The 17,418-nt window shown below is 44.4% G+C and overlaps 1 protein-coding gene across 3 annotated transcripts in view; it reads right to left on the reverse strand.

The window, feature by feature from the left end:
- Positions 1–17,418, reverse strand: part of vash1 (vasohibin 1) — a 63,216-nt gene extending 45,798 nt beyond the window's left edge. Inside the window, exon 1 of one of the 3 annotated variants that reach the window (XM_063045921.1) lies at positions 16,838–17,418. In XM_063045921.1, the coding sequence (XP_062901991.1) occupies positions 16,838–17,116 (279 nt within the window). In that variant the 5' untranslated portion in view covers positions 17,117–17,418. Of the gene's footprint in view, positions 1–5,436; positions 5,680–7,246; positions 7,374–16,837 lie in introns of those variants that run through there. The other 2 variants (XM_063045931.1, XM_063045939.1) reach the window with 2 other exon arrangements.

A 17,418-nucleotide genomic window follows, 5' to 3' on the forward strand; every position in this document is an offset into this window, starting at 1 on the left:
CCTCTGCACCATGGAAAACAAACTCAACCTCTCCAGTCTCCTTTTAACTGAAAAGCCTCAGAACCCCCTCCAGTTCAAACATGTCCCTTCAATTATGTGGTGACCAGAACTGTACCCAGTACTCTGGCTGTGGTCGCAGCAAAGTTGTATCATAATTTCTGTGCTCTTTATATACACGCCTGGGTAAATGAAGTATATGACACGCCTTCTTAAATACTTGACCTTCTTGTGTTGACACCTTCAGATCTCTGCACGTGTCCACTGAGGTCCCTCTGGTCCTCAATGCTCCCTGAGCTCCATTGCTCGTTGTACATGTCACATCCCTGCTTATCCTCCTTATATCTACATCTTATAGTCAAACCCTGGGACCTGACCTGATGCATCCTGATGCCAAGCCCACATGACCTGTGACCCCACCCCCCCATCCCGTAAGGACCATTATCCTTGCGTGGTTCTACGCACTCCCTAGCTCTCTTCCTGATCCATGTCTGCAATGCTTTGGAATTCTCTTTCCAGCACGGCAGCGTAGCAGTTAGCCTAATGCTACCATGGTACCAGTGACCTGTGTTCAATTCCCGGTGCCATCTCTGAGTTTGTACATTTTCCCCATAACATAGTGGGATTTGTGGGTGCTCCGGTTTCCTCCCACAGTCCAAAAGTGCATGGGTTACTGGGTTAATAGGTCACATGAGTGTGTCGAGACACAGTAGGCTTGTTGGGCGAATGAACCTGTTAGCATGCTGCATCTCTAAATAAAAAAATTAAATTCCATCTGCCCTTGCCCTCCAAGTCTTCCATCTGATCAGTATCATTCTCCAACTCAGGCGAACTTTATGACTTTTAATAAGGCTTGTGACACCTGCGAACATACTCATCACACTTCCTATGTTCGTATCCTGTTAACGTGGAAAAACAAACAGCAGGGGACTCAGCACCGATCCCTGCACAATACCTCTGGTCACAAGCTTCCCAGCACAAATACGACACTCCACCACCTTTCTCCACCTGCATTAAGCTGATTGTGGATCTGTCTGAACCAGTTTCAATCTGACATCTTATTGAAGGTCTTACTGAAGTGCATGTGGACTATGTCAATGATGCAGTGCTCACTTCTTCATCTCCTTGAAGAGTTGATCTAATTGAACAGAGTTGACTTCCTCTTAACGATGCCACGCCAGTTACTGATGCTTAACTCCTGCCATTAGGAGTGCAAATTCATTTTTCTTTTCTTGTCATGTGGCCAGAGAAGATTTTTATATTTTCCCAGCAATCTTCTCCCTCATCTCCCATAGCAGTCAAGGTTCATAGAATGTTATAGCACAATACAAGCCCCTCAGCCCAAAATGATGTGCCAATCTTTTAACTTGCTTGAAGATCACTTCCCTCCTAATAGGCACATGGATGACAGAAAAAAAAAATAGAAGGCTAATCAAGAGTTTCTTAAATATCCCTAATGTACTTGCCTCTACCACCATCCACATACCTGTAAAAATAAAACCTCTCACATCCCCCCATGCCTTCCTCCAATGACATCAAAATTACACCCTGGTATAAGCTATTTCCACCCTGGGAAAAAGAACAGTAGCTATCCACTCAATCTATGTCTCTATCAAATCATCTCTCATCTTCCTTCACCCAAGTTCATGTAATCCTTCCTCATAAGAAATTCTCTCTAATCCAGGCAGCACCCTGGTAAATTCTGGGGTCTTTTCTGCTTGGCTGCTGGTGACTAGTGGTGTTCCACAGGGGTCTGTGTTGGGACTGCTTCTTTTCACATTACATGTCAATGATTTGGATGAGAAAACTGATGGCTTTGTGGCCAGGTTTGCAGACAATATGAAGATAGGTGAAGGGACAGGTAGTATTGAAGCAGGGAATCTGCAGAAGAACTTAAACAGATTAGGAGAATGGGCAGAAGTGGCTGATGGAATGCAACATAGGGAGGTGCATGGTCATGCAATTTGGTAGAAATGATAAAGGTGTAGACTTTTCTAAACTGGGAGAAAACATCAGAAATCAGAGGTGAAAAACAACTTGGGCAGGATTGCTGAAAGATTAAATTGCAGGTTGAGTCAGTGGTAAGGAAGGCAAATGCAATGTTAGCATTCGTTTCGAGAGGACTAGAATATACAAACAAAGGATGTAATGCTGAGGCTTTATAAAGCATTGGTCAGACTGCTCCTGGAGTATCGTGACCAACTTTGGGCCTCTTACCTGAGAAAAGACATGCTGACTTTGGAGAGGGTCCAGAGAAGGTTCACAAGAATGACTCCAGGAATGAAAGGGTTTACATATGAGGAACATTTGATGGCTCTGGGCCTACTCTCATTGGAGTTTAGAAGAATTTGGGGGGGGGGTGCGGGAAGAGAAAGATAAAGGAAATTTCATTGAAATCTATCCAATATTGAAATACCTAGATAGACTGGATGTGGAGAGGATGTTTACAAAAGTGAGGGAGTCCAGGACCAGAAGGCACAGCCTCAGAATCTAGAGATGTCCCATTAGAACAGAGGTGAGGAGGAATTTCTTTAGCCAAAGGGTGGTGAATCTATAGAATTCACATGCCATAGGCAGCTGTGGAGGCCAAGTCATTGGGTGTATTTAAAGCGAAGATTGATAGTTTCTTGATTAGTAAAAGTATCAAAGATTACAGGGAGAAAGCAGGAAAATGGGGTTGAAGTGGATAATAAATCTGTATTGATAGAATAGCAGAGCAAAATCAATGGGCCGAATGGTCCAATGATATTCCTATGTTTTATAGTTGCTCTTCTGGTGTAATTAGAATTCCATATCCTGGCTACTGTTTAGAGGCCTACACAACTCCCATCAGGGTCTTTTTAGTCTTGCAGTTTCCTAACTTTACACACAAGGATTCTACATCTTTCAATCCTACATCGCCTCGAAGGATTTGATTTTTTTTTTTTTTTTTTTTTAAAATAAAGACAACAGTCACCCACCCTCTCTGCCTACCTGCCTGTCCTTTTGATACAACATGAATCTTTGGACGTTAAGCTCTCAGCTATGATCTTCTTTCAGCTATGACTCAGTGATGTCCACGATGTCATACCTAGCAATCTCCAACTGCACTACAGGATCATCTACCTTATGCTGTATACTACGTGCATTCAAATATAACACCTTCAGACCTGTATTCACCACACTTTTTGATGTTGCCTCGTGTTTGTTACACTTTAATTCATCCTACCGACTGCAATTTTGTCCTATCATCTGTCTGTTCTTCCTCACAGTCTCACTACACACTGCATCTAGTTGTATATCAGCTGCCCCAGCCTCAGCCCTTCCTGCCAGATCACTTTAAACTTTCCCCAGCAACTCTACGAAACCTGCCTGCAAAGATATTGGTCCTTGAACTCTTTTGTAACCAGTCCTTTTTGTACAGGTCATACCTTCCCCATCTCCAAGAGGACCACAACTTTGTTGAGGTTGGGAGGCTTGCATGCCTCGATGACCTGGAGAGCTATGTTGGCTGGGGTCAGGGCTTTATGCTTTGGCTCTTGGTAGTCACCTACGCCAAACAGCAGAGGCCAGACCAAGAGTGGTCCATGGGTCCTCCAGGTCTGGGGGTTCAGCTCAGGGATAACGACCCTGACCAGTAAAACAAAACTGTTACAGAAACAGCGATGAAGAATCCTTCTACATCTGATTGCGATGGTATTCCTGAGTCTTTCACCCGCGACTCGCGTAACTGACAGCAGTGAAAACAGAGGAAACGGCTGACATGATGAAGGAAGTCCTGAACACTACCAGAGGAGGAGGACCTTCATTGCTGCCCCAAACTCCAGTTGTGTAATGGGCAAGAACATCTTCCAGAGAAGCGATTCAATGATCCAGAAATCTGAAACCAAGCCCCCACACCATTCCTCAGCCACATATTCATCTAACACAGGGGTTCCCAACCTTTTTTTATGCCATTGATCAATACCATTAAGCAAGGGATCTGAGGGCCCCAGGTTGGGAACTCCTGATCTTAACAGATTATCCTATTCTTACCCTCAATGGCATGTGGCACAGGCAGCAATCCAAAGATTACTCCCCTGGAGCTCCTGCTTTTCAGCTTTCTACTTAATTCCCTATATTCTCTATTCAGGACCTCCTCCCTTTTCCCAGTCATGTCCTTGGTATCAATATATTGTACAACTTCTAGCTGCTCACCCTCCCTCTTTAGAATGTTATGGATATGACTTGAAATATCCCGATGCTGACACCTGGGAAACAAAACTTTTGGGTGTCTCTTTCACATCCACAGAGCCTCCTGTCTGTTCCTCTAACTATAGAATCGCCCATCACTACCTCATTCCTCTCCCCCTCCCCCCTTCTTTTCTACACCACAGAGCTAGACTCGGTGCCAGAGACCCGGTAGCTGTCAGTTTCCCGTGGGAGGTCCTCCCCCTCCCACCTCTCCAAGACTATCCAAATTGATAAACTTATTATTGAGGGGAATGGCCAGAGGAGTACTCTGCACTGGCTGCCTATTCCCTTTCCCTCTCCCTCTCCTGACCTTCAGGCTACCTGCCTCTTGCAACTCAGGTGACTATCTCCCTATAGCTCCTATTTATTTTTAGCTAGCAGTATAGTGTTGAGTTGGCCCTTCCAGCCACGCCACCCCAGCAAACCGCAACCCCCCCCCCAAACACACACACACAAACCCAATTAACCCTAACCTAATCATGGGATAATTTACAATGACCAATTAATGTACCCAGCACATCTCTCGACTGTGGGAGGGAACTGGAAGACCCAGAGAAAACCCACTCATTCCACGGGGAGGGTGTGCAGAAACTCCTTAGGCAATAGTGCTGGAATTGAACTCTGGGCTCTGAAGCACCCCAAGCCGTAATAACGTCACGCTTACTGCTACACTACCATGGCGTTTACCTATCACCCTGATTTTTCCAAAGGAGCCAAAGGTCATCTACTTGCAGCTCTAGTTCCCTAACACTGTAAGGAGCTGCAGCTCGATGTGCCTTGTCCAGATGTAGTTATCAGTGAGACTAGAGGTCACCCTGAGTTCCCACATCTCATACGAAGAACACACCACTGACACTGCACCCATTCTCACTGCACTGAATACCAAGAAACTTGGAGGAAACTTAAAACCTTTGCCTTTTCTCAAAGTCTCAAGCCAAAGCCACACCACTCACACTATTGGCCTAACTTTTTATTGGCCTTTGACATGTGCCTAATAGACCATGATGACTGAAGGCCACCAAAAGTTCCCAAAACACTCCAGGCTCTTTTAAAATCCCACATTGCCTCTCCAACAAGGAGGGCTCGAGATGACTAAGACCACTGAAAAGATTTAGTCATCTTTTACCCCACTTGAGACCTAACATCTCCTGTTTAATTTGTTGTTCCCAGCAGTTTTCTACTTGCATCACCTTACTGACTGGTTTCTACCCCATGCTCTTTATTCACCTTCCTCATTCATCCCTCTCCCTTGGCACCGTGGCTTGTCTATCATGGGATGTGGATGCCAGCAATTCCTGCCCATCCCTAACCAGTGAAAAGTTAATCACTCTACTGGGACAGGAGTCACATACAACCCAGATCAGAAAAGGACAAGCAACACACACAAAATGCTGGTGGACTGCAGCAGGCCAGACTGCATCCATAGGAAGCAGTCGACGTTTCAGGCCGAGACCCTTCGTCAGGACTAACTGAAAGAAGAGATAGTAAGAGATTTGAAAGGGGGAGGGGGAGATCTGGAATGATAGAAGACAGGAGGGGGAGGGATAGAGCAGCGGTTCCCAACCACCAGGCCGCGGACCGGTACCGGGTCGCAAAGCATGTGCTACCGGGCTGCAAGGAAACGATACGAGTCAGCTGCACCTTTCCTCATTCCCTGTCATGTACAGTTGAACTTGAAGATAGGTTTGCCAACTGTCCCGTATTTGCTGGGACATCCCGTATATTGGACTAAATGGGTTTTGTCCCATACGGGACCGCCCTTGTCCCGTATTTCCCCTGCTAAGGTAGGGCATTCCTGTGAAACCTTTCGTGCCGAAATGGCGTAAAGCAAAGCAATTACCATTAATTTATATGGGAAAAATTTTTGAGCATTCCCAGACCCAAAAAATAACCTACCAAATAAGACATAAAACCTAAAGTAACACTAACATATAGTAAAAGCAGGAATGATATGATAAATACACAGCCTATATACAGTGCGTACAGTGTAGTCGGGAAGATTAAGCCAAAAGCCATCTGTGGGGGGGGGGGGGGGAAAAACGGCACATACGCAAGTCACGCATACGCACACGGGTGCCCGCGCAAGGCTTCATGGTCATGGTAGTCTTACTCGGGGTAAAGTGTCTCGGGATTTGACTGCTACTTTCGTCCCCTATTTGGGAGTGAGAAAGTTGGCAATCCTAACCGTAAAAGACATGTTGAGGTGAGTTTAACCCTACTTGAACACCCCCCCCCCACCCCCGGGTCGGCCGGTCCATAAGAATATTGTCAATATTAAACCGGTCCGTGGTGCAAAAAAGGTTGGGGACCCCTGGGATGGAGCTCAGAGCTGGAAAGTTGATTGGCAAAAGGGATACAAGGCTGGAGAAGGGAGAGGATCATGGGACAGGGGGCCTAGGGAGAAAGAAAGGGAAGGGGAGCCCAGAGGTTAGATGGAGAGCAGGCAAGGAGTAATTGTGAGAGGGACAGAGAGAGAGAGAGAGAGAGAGGGGAAAAGTTAAAAATAAATAAATAAGGAATGGGGTGAGAATGGGAGGGGCATTAACTGAAGTTGCGTGGATCTCCCAGTGGCCACACATTTTAATTCCACATCCTATTTCCATTCTGATGTCTATCCATGGCCTCCTCTACTGTCATGATGAAGCCACACTCAGGTTGGAGGAACAACACCTTATATTCCGTCTGGGTAGCCTCCAACCTGATGGCATGAACATTGACTTCTCTAACTTCCATTAATGCCCCTCCTCCCGTTCTCACCCCATCCCTTATTCATTTATTATTTTTTCCGTTTTTTTTCTCTGTCCCTTTCACAATTACTCTTTGCCTGCTCTCCATCTTCCTCTGGTACTCCCCTCCCCCTTTCTTTTTCCCTAGGCCTCCCGTCCCACGATCCTCTCCCTTCTCCAGCCTTGTATCCCTTTTTTGCCAATCAACTTTCCAGCTCTCAGCTCCATCCTTCCCCCTTCCTGTCTTCTCCTATCATTTCAGATCTCCCCCTCCCAAATCTCTTACTATCTCTTCTTTCAGTTAGTCCTACCGAAGGGTCTCGGCCTGAAACGTCGACTGTGCTTCTTCCTATGGATGCAGCCTGGCCTGCTGCGTTCCACCAGCATTTTGTGTGTGTTGCTTGAATTTCCAGCATCTGCAGATTTCCTCATGTTTGCGTCAGAAAAGGACAGCAGACTTTGCTCTCTGATGGACATCAGCAAATCAGATGGGTGCTCTCGATAACCTGCTAGTTTTACATTTACCATTACTCAGGTTTAATTTAGCTGAATTTGTTTCCCAACAGCTGTGGTGGCATTAGAACTCATTTCTGGATCACTGTGCCAGAAACCCAAGCTGTTCGTACAATAACAGAACTCTAAATACCAATCCTCACCAACATTCTTTCTGACTACGATACAAATCCTTCATTCTACCTGTGCCATACAGCAACAAACTAATCCCCTGGCAGGTTAATGCTCACTTACCTTTGCACAATGACATTACACCCACACAGATAATTCTTCCTCTTTTAATCCCATCATTCCTTACCTTTCTAAAACTCTTTGGAGGCACTAAACCTCCTTTGTTCAACTCACAGTTGCACCTGCTGCTCAGTAGATGATATGCTGGACCGTGCCATAAATTTCCATGACCTCTCCCAGATCTCTGTTCAAATATCAGAATCATATTTATTATCACTGATGTCTTTTTGTAGTACAGTGCAAGACAAAAAACTACAAGCTGCACAATAAATGAACCATGCAAAAAAGGAATAATGAGGCAATGCTCATGTGCCATTCAGAAATGTGATGGTGGAGGGGGAGAAACTGTTCCTGAATGATTGAGTGTGGGTCTTCAGGACCCCTGTACCTGTTCCCCAATGGGAGTAATGGGAAGAGGAAATGCCCGAATAGCGAGAGCCCTCTGTTAATGCCTTCTTGAGGCACGACATCTTGAAGATATCCTAAATGGTGGGGAGGATTGCGCACATGGCTGATGCACAACACTCTGCAGCCTCTTGTGATCCCCTGCATCGGAGCCTCCATACCAAACTGTGATGCACCAGTCAGAATGCTCTCTACATCTGAAGAAATTTTCAAGAATCTTTGGTGACATCTCCTCAAACTCCTAATGAAGCATAGTAGCTGGTGTGCCTTCTTCATGATCGTCTATCCCAGCATGTGAAGACAGACTCCGGTGGATTGAGCGGACGAGACCAATGGGAGGTCCAACGGTCAAGAAGGTAGTCTCTGCAAGCGTCGTGGAATGTGTAGAGCAGGACAAGACACAGAAGACGTCCTGGTCATCCACTGCGCCTAGTCCCATCTCCAACTGTCTCAACTCTGCCACTGGATCCAGATGGGAATTGGGAAGAAAGAGTGAGGCAGATGCTGCGCAACTCTCCCTCACTTAAATCCAAATCACGCGCTAGTCTCGACACCATCATAATGGTGTCGAGGTCCTCATTGACAACAATGGACGAACACCATCAACGTGTTGGGCGCAGGATAGGTTCTAGCAGATGTTGATTCTCAGGAACTTGAAGCTGCTCACCCTTTGCACCACTGAACCCTCAATGAGGACTGGTGTGTGTCTCCCTTCCTGAAGTCCACAATCAGCTCCCTATGGATCCACATCCCTTTGTGTGGATCCAGTCATCCTTCTCCAGAGATAGCACTGCAACACCCTCTTGCCCTTATACTGGCACCACCTGCCCATTACATCCTCAGCACAATATACAAGTTTGAATCACTTTCGACACATATGCCAGTGACATTCAGCTCACCAGGGAAATCTCAGAGTGGCTATGATATGGAAGCAGAATTAGGCCATTTGACCCATTGAGTCTGCTTCACCATTCCATCATGGCTGATTTATTATCCCTCTCAACCCCATTCTCCTTCCTTCTCCCTGTAACCTTTGACGCCCTTACAAATCAAAAGCATATCAACTTATAAATAAGAACACCTGCAGATGCTGGAAATCCAAGCAACACACAAAATGTTGGGAGGAATTTATCAGGCCAGGCAGCGCGCAAGGAAAATAGTGCAGTGGATGTTTCAGGCCTAGACCCTTTAGCAGGATTGGAGAAAAAAAGATGAATAGATCTCACTGTCAGTGGATGCTGCCATGGATTGACATATTGGGACAGGAATGATCTCATTGCAACTTCTGGTAATAGCCTCCCCCTCCTCCCCTCACCATTCCCCATTCCCTTTTCCCTCTTTCACTTTACCTCCCTGCCTGCCCATCACCTCCCTCTGGTGGTCCTCCCCCTTTCTTTCTTCCATGGCCTTCTGTTCTCCATCAGACTCCCCTTTCTCCAGCTCTGTATCCCTCTTAGCAATCAACTTCCCAGCTCTTTACTTCATCCTTTGCCCTCCTGGTTTCACCCATCACTTTGTTTGTCTCTCCCTCCCCCACCTTTTATACCTACTTATCTTTTTTTCTCTAATCTTATCGAAGAGTCTTTGCCTGAAACGTTGACTGTACTTTTTTCCCCATAGATGCTGCCTGGTCTGAGTTCAGCATATCAACTTATGTTTTAAATATACCCAATGACTTGGCCTCCACAGCTGTCTGTGACAATGGATTCCACATTCACCATGCTCGGGCTGAAGAAGTTCCTCCTCTGTTCTAAAAGGACGCCATTGTATTCAGAGGCCGTGTCCTCTGGGCCTAGATTCTCCCACTATGGGAACCAATCTTCCCCCTGTCCACTCTATCGAGACCTTTCCATATCCGATAGGTTTCAATGAGGATTCCTCCCTCATTCTTCTAAACTCCAGCAAGGGCCAGAACCATCAAATGCCCTTCCTACATTAACCCTTTCATTACAGAGATGATTCTCACGACCCTCATTTTGACCCTGTCCAATGCCAGTATATTCTTTCATGCATAAGGGGGCCTAAACAGGTCACAATATTCTAAGTGTGGTCTGACCAATGTTTTATAAAGACTCAGTATTACATCCTTACTTTTATATTCAAGTTCTCTTGAAATTAAGTGCCTACATTGCATTTTACTTCCTCACCACTGACTCAACCCGCAGGTTAACCTTTAAGGAATCCTACACAAGGACTCCCAAGTCTCTTTGCACTTCCAATTTCAGAATTTGCTCCCCATTTAGAAAATAGCCGACTATTTTATTTCTTCTACCAAACTGTGGTGCACATAGTGCAGTCAGTTCAAATCAGCACTCAACATCAACAACCCATTTCTTGATTTTCTCGATGATATGAATCTCACTTTTTTCTGCTGTTGCAAGGAAAGAGTTAAAATTGATTCTTCCTTGATATATGCTAAAATGTGCAACACAAAATGTACTTTTGTAGAACAAAATGGTGTCAGCTTGGAACGTGGTAATGGCCTGCAGCTGTGCACGGACACATACCCGAGATTAGATACTGGTGAAGGACGTTTTCCTCATTACAGATCTGAGGTCTTGGTTTCTAATTTGAGTGTCGAGGCTGAAGGTCGCAAGAGATAAGGTTGAGGCTGGCATCACGAGGAGATAGAAAATTACTGAGATAAAAGTTGTTAGATTCTTGAAGGGTATAAGGAGCAATTTCTTTGTGTGTGGGGGGGGGAATCTTCTCTTAGGCTGGATTACAACTAGTGCTAAGAGCTGGAGATAGAGACAGAAACATTTAGGGAGAGGGAGACTGACTGGAACAGCTGTCAGGTACCTGCAGTTTGCGTGGAATGGCTCAGTGATTGGTTGATAAGTATTATTTTGTCTACTACTTTATTTACCATTTTTCTTTCATTCTGTATTATTTAAATAACTAATAAAGTAATTTCTTACAACTTTTAACACATCTAGTGGAGTCACCTTAGTTTGCCAATACCCCTAATGATTCAGAAAAGAACAAAGAATTAATTTAAAAATATTTTCATTGTAGCCTAATGTCACATTGAGCAAGAGATCAGCAGCAACTTTATTTTGGTGTTTTAGCCTACCTCCTTGCTCAAGCTAGCCCCCTTTGATACCTGGGGCTTAACCGTAGAGCTGACATCAGCTTACAAGTCCCAACTTATTTCAGTTTGCGCACCACTGCTCGTGTCCTGCCCTATCCTTATTGCAGAGTCACACAGCAGGCAACAGGCCCTTCAGCCCACCGAGTCTGTGCTTTATTCCTACCAAAGCGCATGGCCATACTATATTCTAATTGCCACTTCTTTGCTCATTATCCTAATCTATACAAATTATGTTGCAATCTCCCGGCTCTTCCACCTATCTGAATCATTTGCAAACTTGGTCACAAAGCCATCAATTCTATCATCCAGATACAACTTGGAAAGTAGCAGTCCCAACATCAACCCCTGCAGAACACCATTAGTCAGCCAGTAACCATCCTCAGAAGGCCCTCTCGACTCCAACTTTTTGCCTCCTGTCAGTCAGCCAATCTTCTGTTGATGCTACACACACAAAATGCTGGAGGAACTCAGCAGGTCAGGTAGCATTTATGGAAAAGAGTAAACAGTCGATGTTTTGGGCCGAGACTCTTCCCATTGCGACATGTCAGTCCATGGCCTCCTCTACTGCCTCAATGAGGCCACACTCAGATTGAAGGAGTAACACCTTATATTCCAACTGGGTAGCCTCCAACCTGATGGCATAAATCGATTTCTTGAGCTTCCCGTAATGCACCCCCCTTCACCATTCCCATTTTCCTCTCACCTGATCTCCTTACCTGTTCATCATCTCCCTCTGGTGCTCCTCCCCTTCCCTTTCTTCTATGGCTTTCTGTCCTCTCCTATCAGATGCCCTCTTCTCCAGTTCCTTTATCTTTTTCACCAATAGACTTCCTAGCTCTTTACTTCACCCACCCCCGCCCTGGTCGCCTACTACCTTGTAATTCTTCCTCAACTGCCCCCCGCCCCGCACAACCTTCTTACACTGATTTCTCATTTTTTCCTCCAATCCTGATGAAGGGTTTGGCCCAAAATGTCGACTGTTTACTCTTTTCCATAGATGCTGCCTGACCTGCCAAGTTCCTCCAGTATTTTGTGTGCGTTGCTCGGATTACCAGCATCAGCAGATTTTCTCATTTCTGTTGAAGTATCTTTCCTGTAATACCATGGGGCTCTTATTTAGCAACCTCATATGCAGCACTTTCTGAACATCCAAGTAAGCAACATCCACAGACTCTCCTTTGTCTATCCTGCCTGTTATTTCCTCTAATTCCAAGATTTTCCCTTAAAGGAACAATGTACTTTACTGTAAAGATAAAGATCTTAAAGATTAACTTTGTCATGTGTACATCAAAACATATAGTGAAATGTGTCATTTGCATCAACAACCAACACTGTCCTCACAAATTGCCGCCGGGCTTCTGGCGCTAACATAGCATGCCAACAATTTACTAACCTTAATCCACAAGTCTTTGGAATGCGGGAGGAACCTGGAGCACGAAGAGTAAATCCATGCCGTCACTGGGAGAAGGTACAAACTCCTTACAGACTGCAGTGGGAATTAACCCCAGATCTTATAGCCGTCACATTGTAAAGCATTGCGTTAACCATTACAGTACGCATGCCACCTCATGCACTTCCAAGTACTCTGAAACCTCATCCTTAATAATGGACTAACATCTTGCTTGCCACCCAAATCAGGCTAACTGATGTATAATCTCTGTCTTTTGCCTCTGTCCCTGCCGAAAGAGTGGAATGACATTTGTGATTTTCCAGTCCTCTGGAACCATTCCAGAAACTAATGACTCTAAAGATCACAACTAATCTCTTCAGCTGCCTTTTCCAAAGAAAAATGCACCAAACAAATTCTCCAAAGTCTCAGTCAATATTGGGGAAAATAAAGTCACCCACCACAACTACTCTGATATTGTTACATCTTTCCACAGTCTATGTATCTGCACCTGTCTCCTGCTGGCTATTGGGAGGCCTGTACAATAACCTCAGCACAGTGATTGCACTTTTCATACTCTGAGCTGTGTTTGAACATAGAAAAACTACAGCCAACTGCCAGGTCAGCAGGAAAGGTCATTGGCTGCAGTCTACCATCACTGCAGGACATGTATGTGTCCACTTTGGTGGGCAGGGCAAATCATTGCAGACACTACCCACCCTGCAAACTGCCTTTTCCAAATGTTCCCTTCTAGAATAAGGCTATTAAAATAAAAACTTCATGCCATCTTAAAAGTTTCTTCCCCCAGGCAGTTAACCTGATCAACCATTCTAGTTATCTCCACCACCCCCATTACCCCTGTGACCACACTGCAAAAACTTTAGACCACTTTTTAATATTGTAAATACATATTGGTATTTATGCACATTTTGTTCCACATTAGTACTTAGTTGAATGTTGTTTATTGTTGCATGTCACATCAACATACCACATTTCTACTACATGAGAACATTTATGGCAAATAAAGTCGATCCTCGATAGGACAAACCCTACTTTCTAAGTGTCACTGTGACACTGTCCCCCAGCACCATGGCAGTGAAGAAGGTTCAGAACGGAGAGGACACATGAGACAGCAAAGGAGAGTTGAAGTAACAATGTACATCAGTGAGACCAAGTGCAGGGCACCTGCCCTCTTCTCTGTCCACAGCCACCAACTCAGGCACTCTGATGCATACCATTCCAACACTCATTATTCCCTTACCAACCTGTCTCTCGTCAGCCTTCAGCACAGCCATAGAGGCCAAACACAAACTACAGTATCTCATAGTCTAGAATCCAATTGTATGAACATAGTTTTCCAACTTCAGCTGTCTTCCTCGAACATACTCCCCTTCCCCATCCATGTTGTTACCCACACCCATCACCCTGATTCTCATCTACCTTGACCTGTGCTATTTTCTCCCTAACCCAGTCTCATTTACAATTATTTATACATCCTCCTACCTGTACCAGTTCCCTCTCCTCCCTCCCCACCTGCCCACTCGTGTATCCATCTACCTGGGCTTGTTCTACCCATTCCTTCCCTCCCCGACCCCCAGCTGCCCACCATCCTTCCCTCTCTGTACCAGCCATCTTCCCTCTACACTCTCAGTCTGAATGCATAACACATCAATCCTCAAAGTGGATGGTCTACAGCAGCAGACATGTAACAAATAAACTTGAATCATTACTACCATCTGTCTCTTCGCTACCCTCAGGGAAGTGGTATGTGAGCCTGAAGACCCAGTCAACATTTTTGGGAACAACTTCTTCCCCTCTGTCATCAGATTCCTGAACAGTCTACCAACACCATCCCACTATTCCTCTTCTGCACGATATACCTTTGTAACTTAAACAGGCCCTTCCTGTCCACTTTTAACCTGGCAATCACCTCAGTTTAAGTTCAGTTTCTACAACCACTAGTTTTCCAGTTTTTTCCCAATTTCCTCCTGAGCTATTATAAGCTCACTGTAATATTCACCAATGCTTTATTGTACTCTATCACCATTCTAAGCTTTTAAAAAAAATTAAAATGCAAGTTTTCCCATACTGCACATTAACTATTTTATCATCCAGGACATGACAGCTTCTCACTGCTAACACCAGGGAGGTGGTACAGGAGTCTGAAGACACACGATGTTTTTGAAATAGCTTCTTCCCACTGCTGAAAGATTAATGATCTATGAATGCTACCTTGTTATTTTGCTCTCTTTGTGCACCAATTATATTTTTAATATATTTCTTATAGTAACATATAGTAATTTTTTCTGTCTTTCACTGTACTGCTGTTGCAAATTACATGCCATTTGCCAATGATAATACACCTGATTGTGGTTACGTTTCCTGGGATCCGAGTGCACTGGAAAGGCTGGTAAAGACTTCCCTGGAAAAGAGTGAGGGTTGAGCCACTGGGGCTCTGCAGTCTTCATGGTGAAGGTGCTGCTGGGGAGGGTAAATCAGGGGCAAGGAAAGAGCAGTGATTAAACGTGTGACAGAGGGCAACTTGCCAACAAGCCATTCCAGTATGACTAATGCTGCTATGTTCCCTGATGGTAGAGGTTGTGGGGTTTGGAAGGTGCTATTAGTGGTGACTGCCCTGTACTTTGTGGAGGATACATACTACAATCACAACATGCTGCTGCCAGAAGAAACAAATACTTAAAAGCACTGAAAACCTGAAGGTGTCCTGGAGCTGAACTGTTCAGTATCTCCTTCCACAGACTCTACTCGACCTGATGAGTAGATCCAACACTTTGTTTTCACCTCAGTATTTTCTTTCCTTTCCTCCTCATTGGAATGTAAGAGACCTTAAAGGTTGCCTGTTTGCATAAGGCATGCTCTCTCATCCAGACAGCATCCTGGTAAATCTCCTCTAAAGCTTCCACATCTTTCCTAAAATGAGGCAACCAGAACTGAACACAATATTCGAGTGTTTTACCAGAATTTTAGAAATTACAACCCATTCAAATTAGGTTGTAACCGTCTCTATCAACCTCTACTTTAAATATACCCAAAGACGGCCTCCACAGCCACCTGTGACAATAATTTCTACAAATTCACCACTCTCTAGCTAAATAATTACCCCCTTATCTGTTCTGAAGGCACATCCTTGTATTCTGATACTGGGCTCCTTCACTATGGAAACCACGCCTGTGAAAAGGATTAAAAGCAAAAGGGCGAGGTAAAATAGGACTCTCTCATTATTATACTAAAAGAAAAATCAGTCTCAATATTCAGAAAGGAACTGCAACTACACAAGCAGCTCTAAGAATCTGAAGTGCTCTTTTGACAGATTTATTGCAAATAGATACAGAGCAAATACCATTCTAAAACGACTTAAGTTGCAGAATTAAACATTTCACCATCTACATTGAGTACCATTGAAAGCAACATTAAGCCCGGAGTAAAATAAAAAGTTTACCATTTTTTTTAAACACATCGAGTGTGTTTACACGCGCAGCCCTGCGCGAGAATTCAATCTACACTGAACATTAACAAAAATAATCTAACATTCCATGAACTCAATTATCTAACATTCCAAGAACTCAATCTTTAGTTTTGTAGGACTACTGCATCAATCCAAAAGTTAACAGAGGACACGAAAAGAGTGAGGTACAGATTTATTTCGGCCATTCTGCATACTATCGACCTTTAGTTCGGTGCGGGCGCGGTAACAGTCAAAAGTGATGCACTTTGCAAAGTCAAGAAAACAGCAAAAATAGATTGAGACTAATTAGGCTTCTCCCGGTAGAAGCTACTTTCAGATCATCAAGGCAGCTGGGAACAGTTTACTGCATTGCTATACCACAAGAAATACAAAATGGATAAGACTCAATGAAGAGAAAAATACACCAGGCATCAAATAGGCTGCACTCCAAACAGACTTACAACACAGGAGCGTTACGTTGCCTCTGATTTACTGCTTGTTATTTTAAGACATGCTTCATTGATAAATTTTCGAACAGCAACATGAACCAACCGAACTGCAAAGGATCAGATAATATTTAAAACCAACGAGAAAGCTTGGTTTCAGCCCCAAACAGCTTAAACCTAGTAAGAGGAGACATTGAACTCTCATGTTTGGCATTCAAAACATCCATCCTACGGAAATAATGTGCAGTGTTTCATTGACTACGTAGATAGCTCCACTGACCAAACCAATTTACAAATGTACTGGCGGTTTAAGCTATTTAGCAACGGCATATGATTGTAAAGGTGGGACGATGGAGTCACCTTGGGTAGGTAAGGCATGCCTCGAATTCTTTGCACCATCTTCTCTCCTTCGGGGTGGATCTTAGCGACGTGCTTCCACATCCTGTCCCAGGTGGCCTCATTGACAGGGAGCCCCCCTCGGTTTATATAGAAAGGGACTCCGTCGTGGAATTCCTCGTCACAGTCTTCATCCTGATCCACTTCTCTCACTGGATGTCTTTCCACGCTGACAGGACCCACACTGGCTGACCTCCGCCTAACAAAGGAACCATCTCCGTTTCCCCCTGGCATGGTTAACATTCAAGCTTAAGAAAAATGCTGCCTAACCTTCACTTATTTAAATAATAGCCTTAAAACAGAAGACTATCATGGTTCAGTGCAACGGTACGAAACTGTATAAAAATAAGTAAACCAAAAAAGAAGTTGCCCAGAAAAGAGTTTTAAAAATACTGACATTGAAATATTCCTTACAAAATAGCTGAAAACAATTAAAAGGTCACTCGACTAGGACAAGCAATTTTTATAAAATGCTACAGAAGCTAGTGGTTCAATTACAAATCTGAGGGAGCGGGTCAGCGAAAGATGCAAAGCCCCTCCATGCC

This window comes from Mobula hypostoma, chromosome 1 (assembly GCF_963921235.1).
Source record: "Mobula hypostoma chromosome 1, sMobHyp1.1, whole genome shotgun sequence".
In the NCBI taxonomy this organism is placed as follows: domain Eukaryota; kingdom Metazoa; phylum Chordata; class Chondrichthyes; order Myliobatiformes; family Myliobatidae; genus Mobula; species Mobula hypostoma.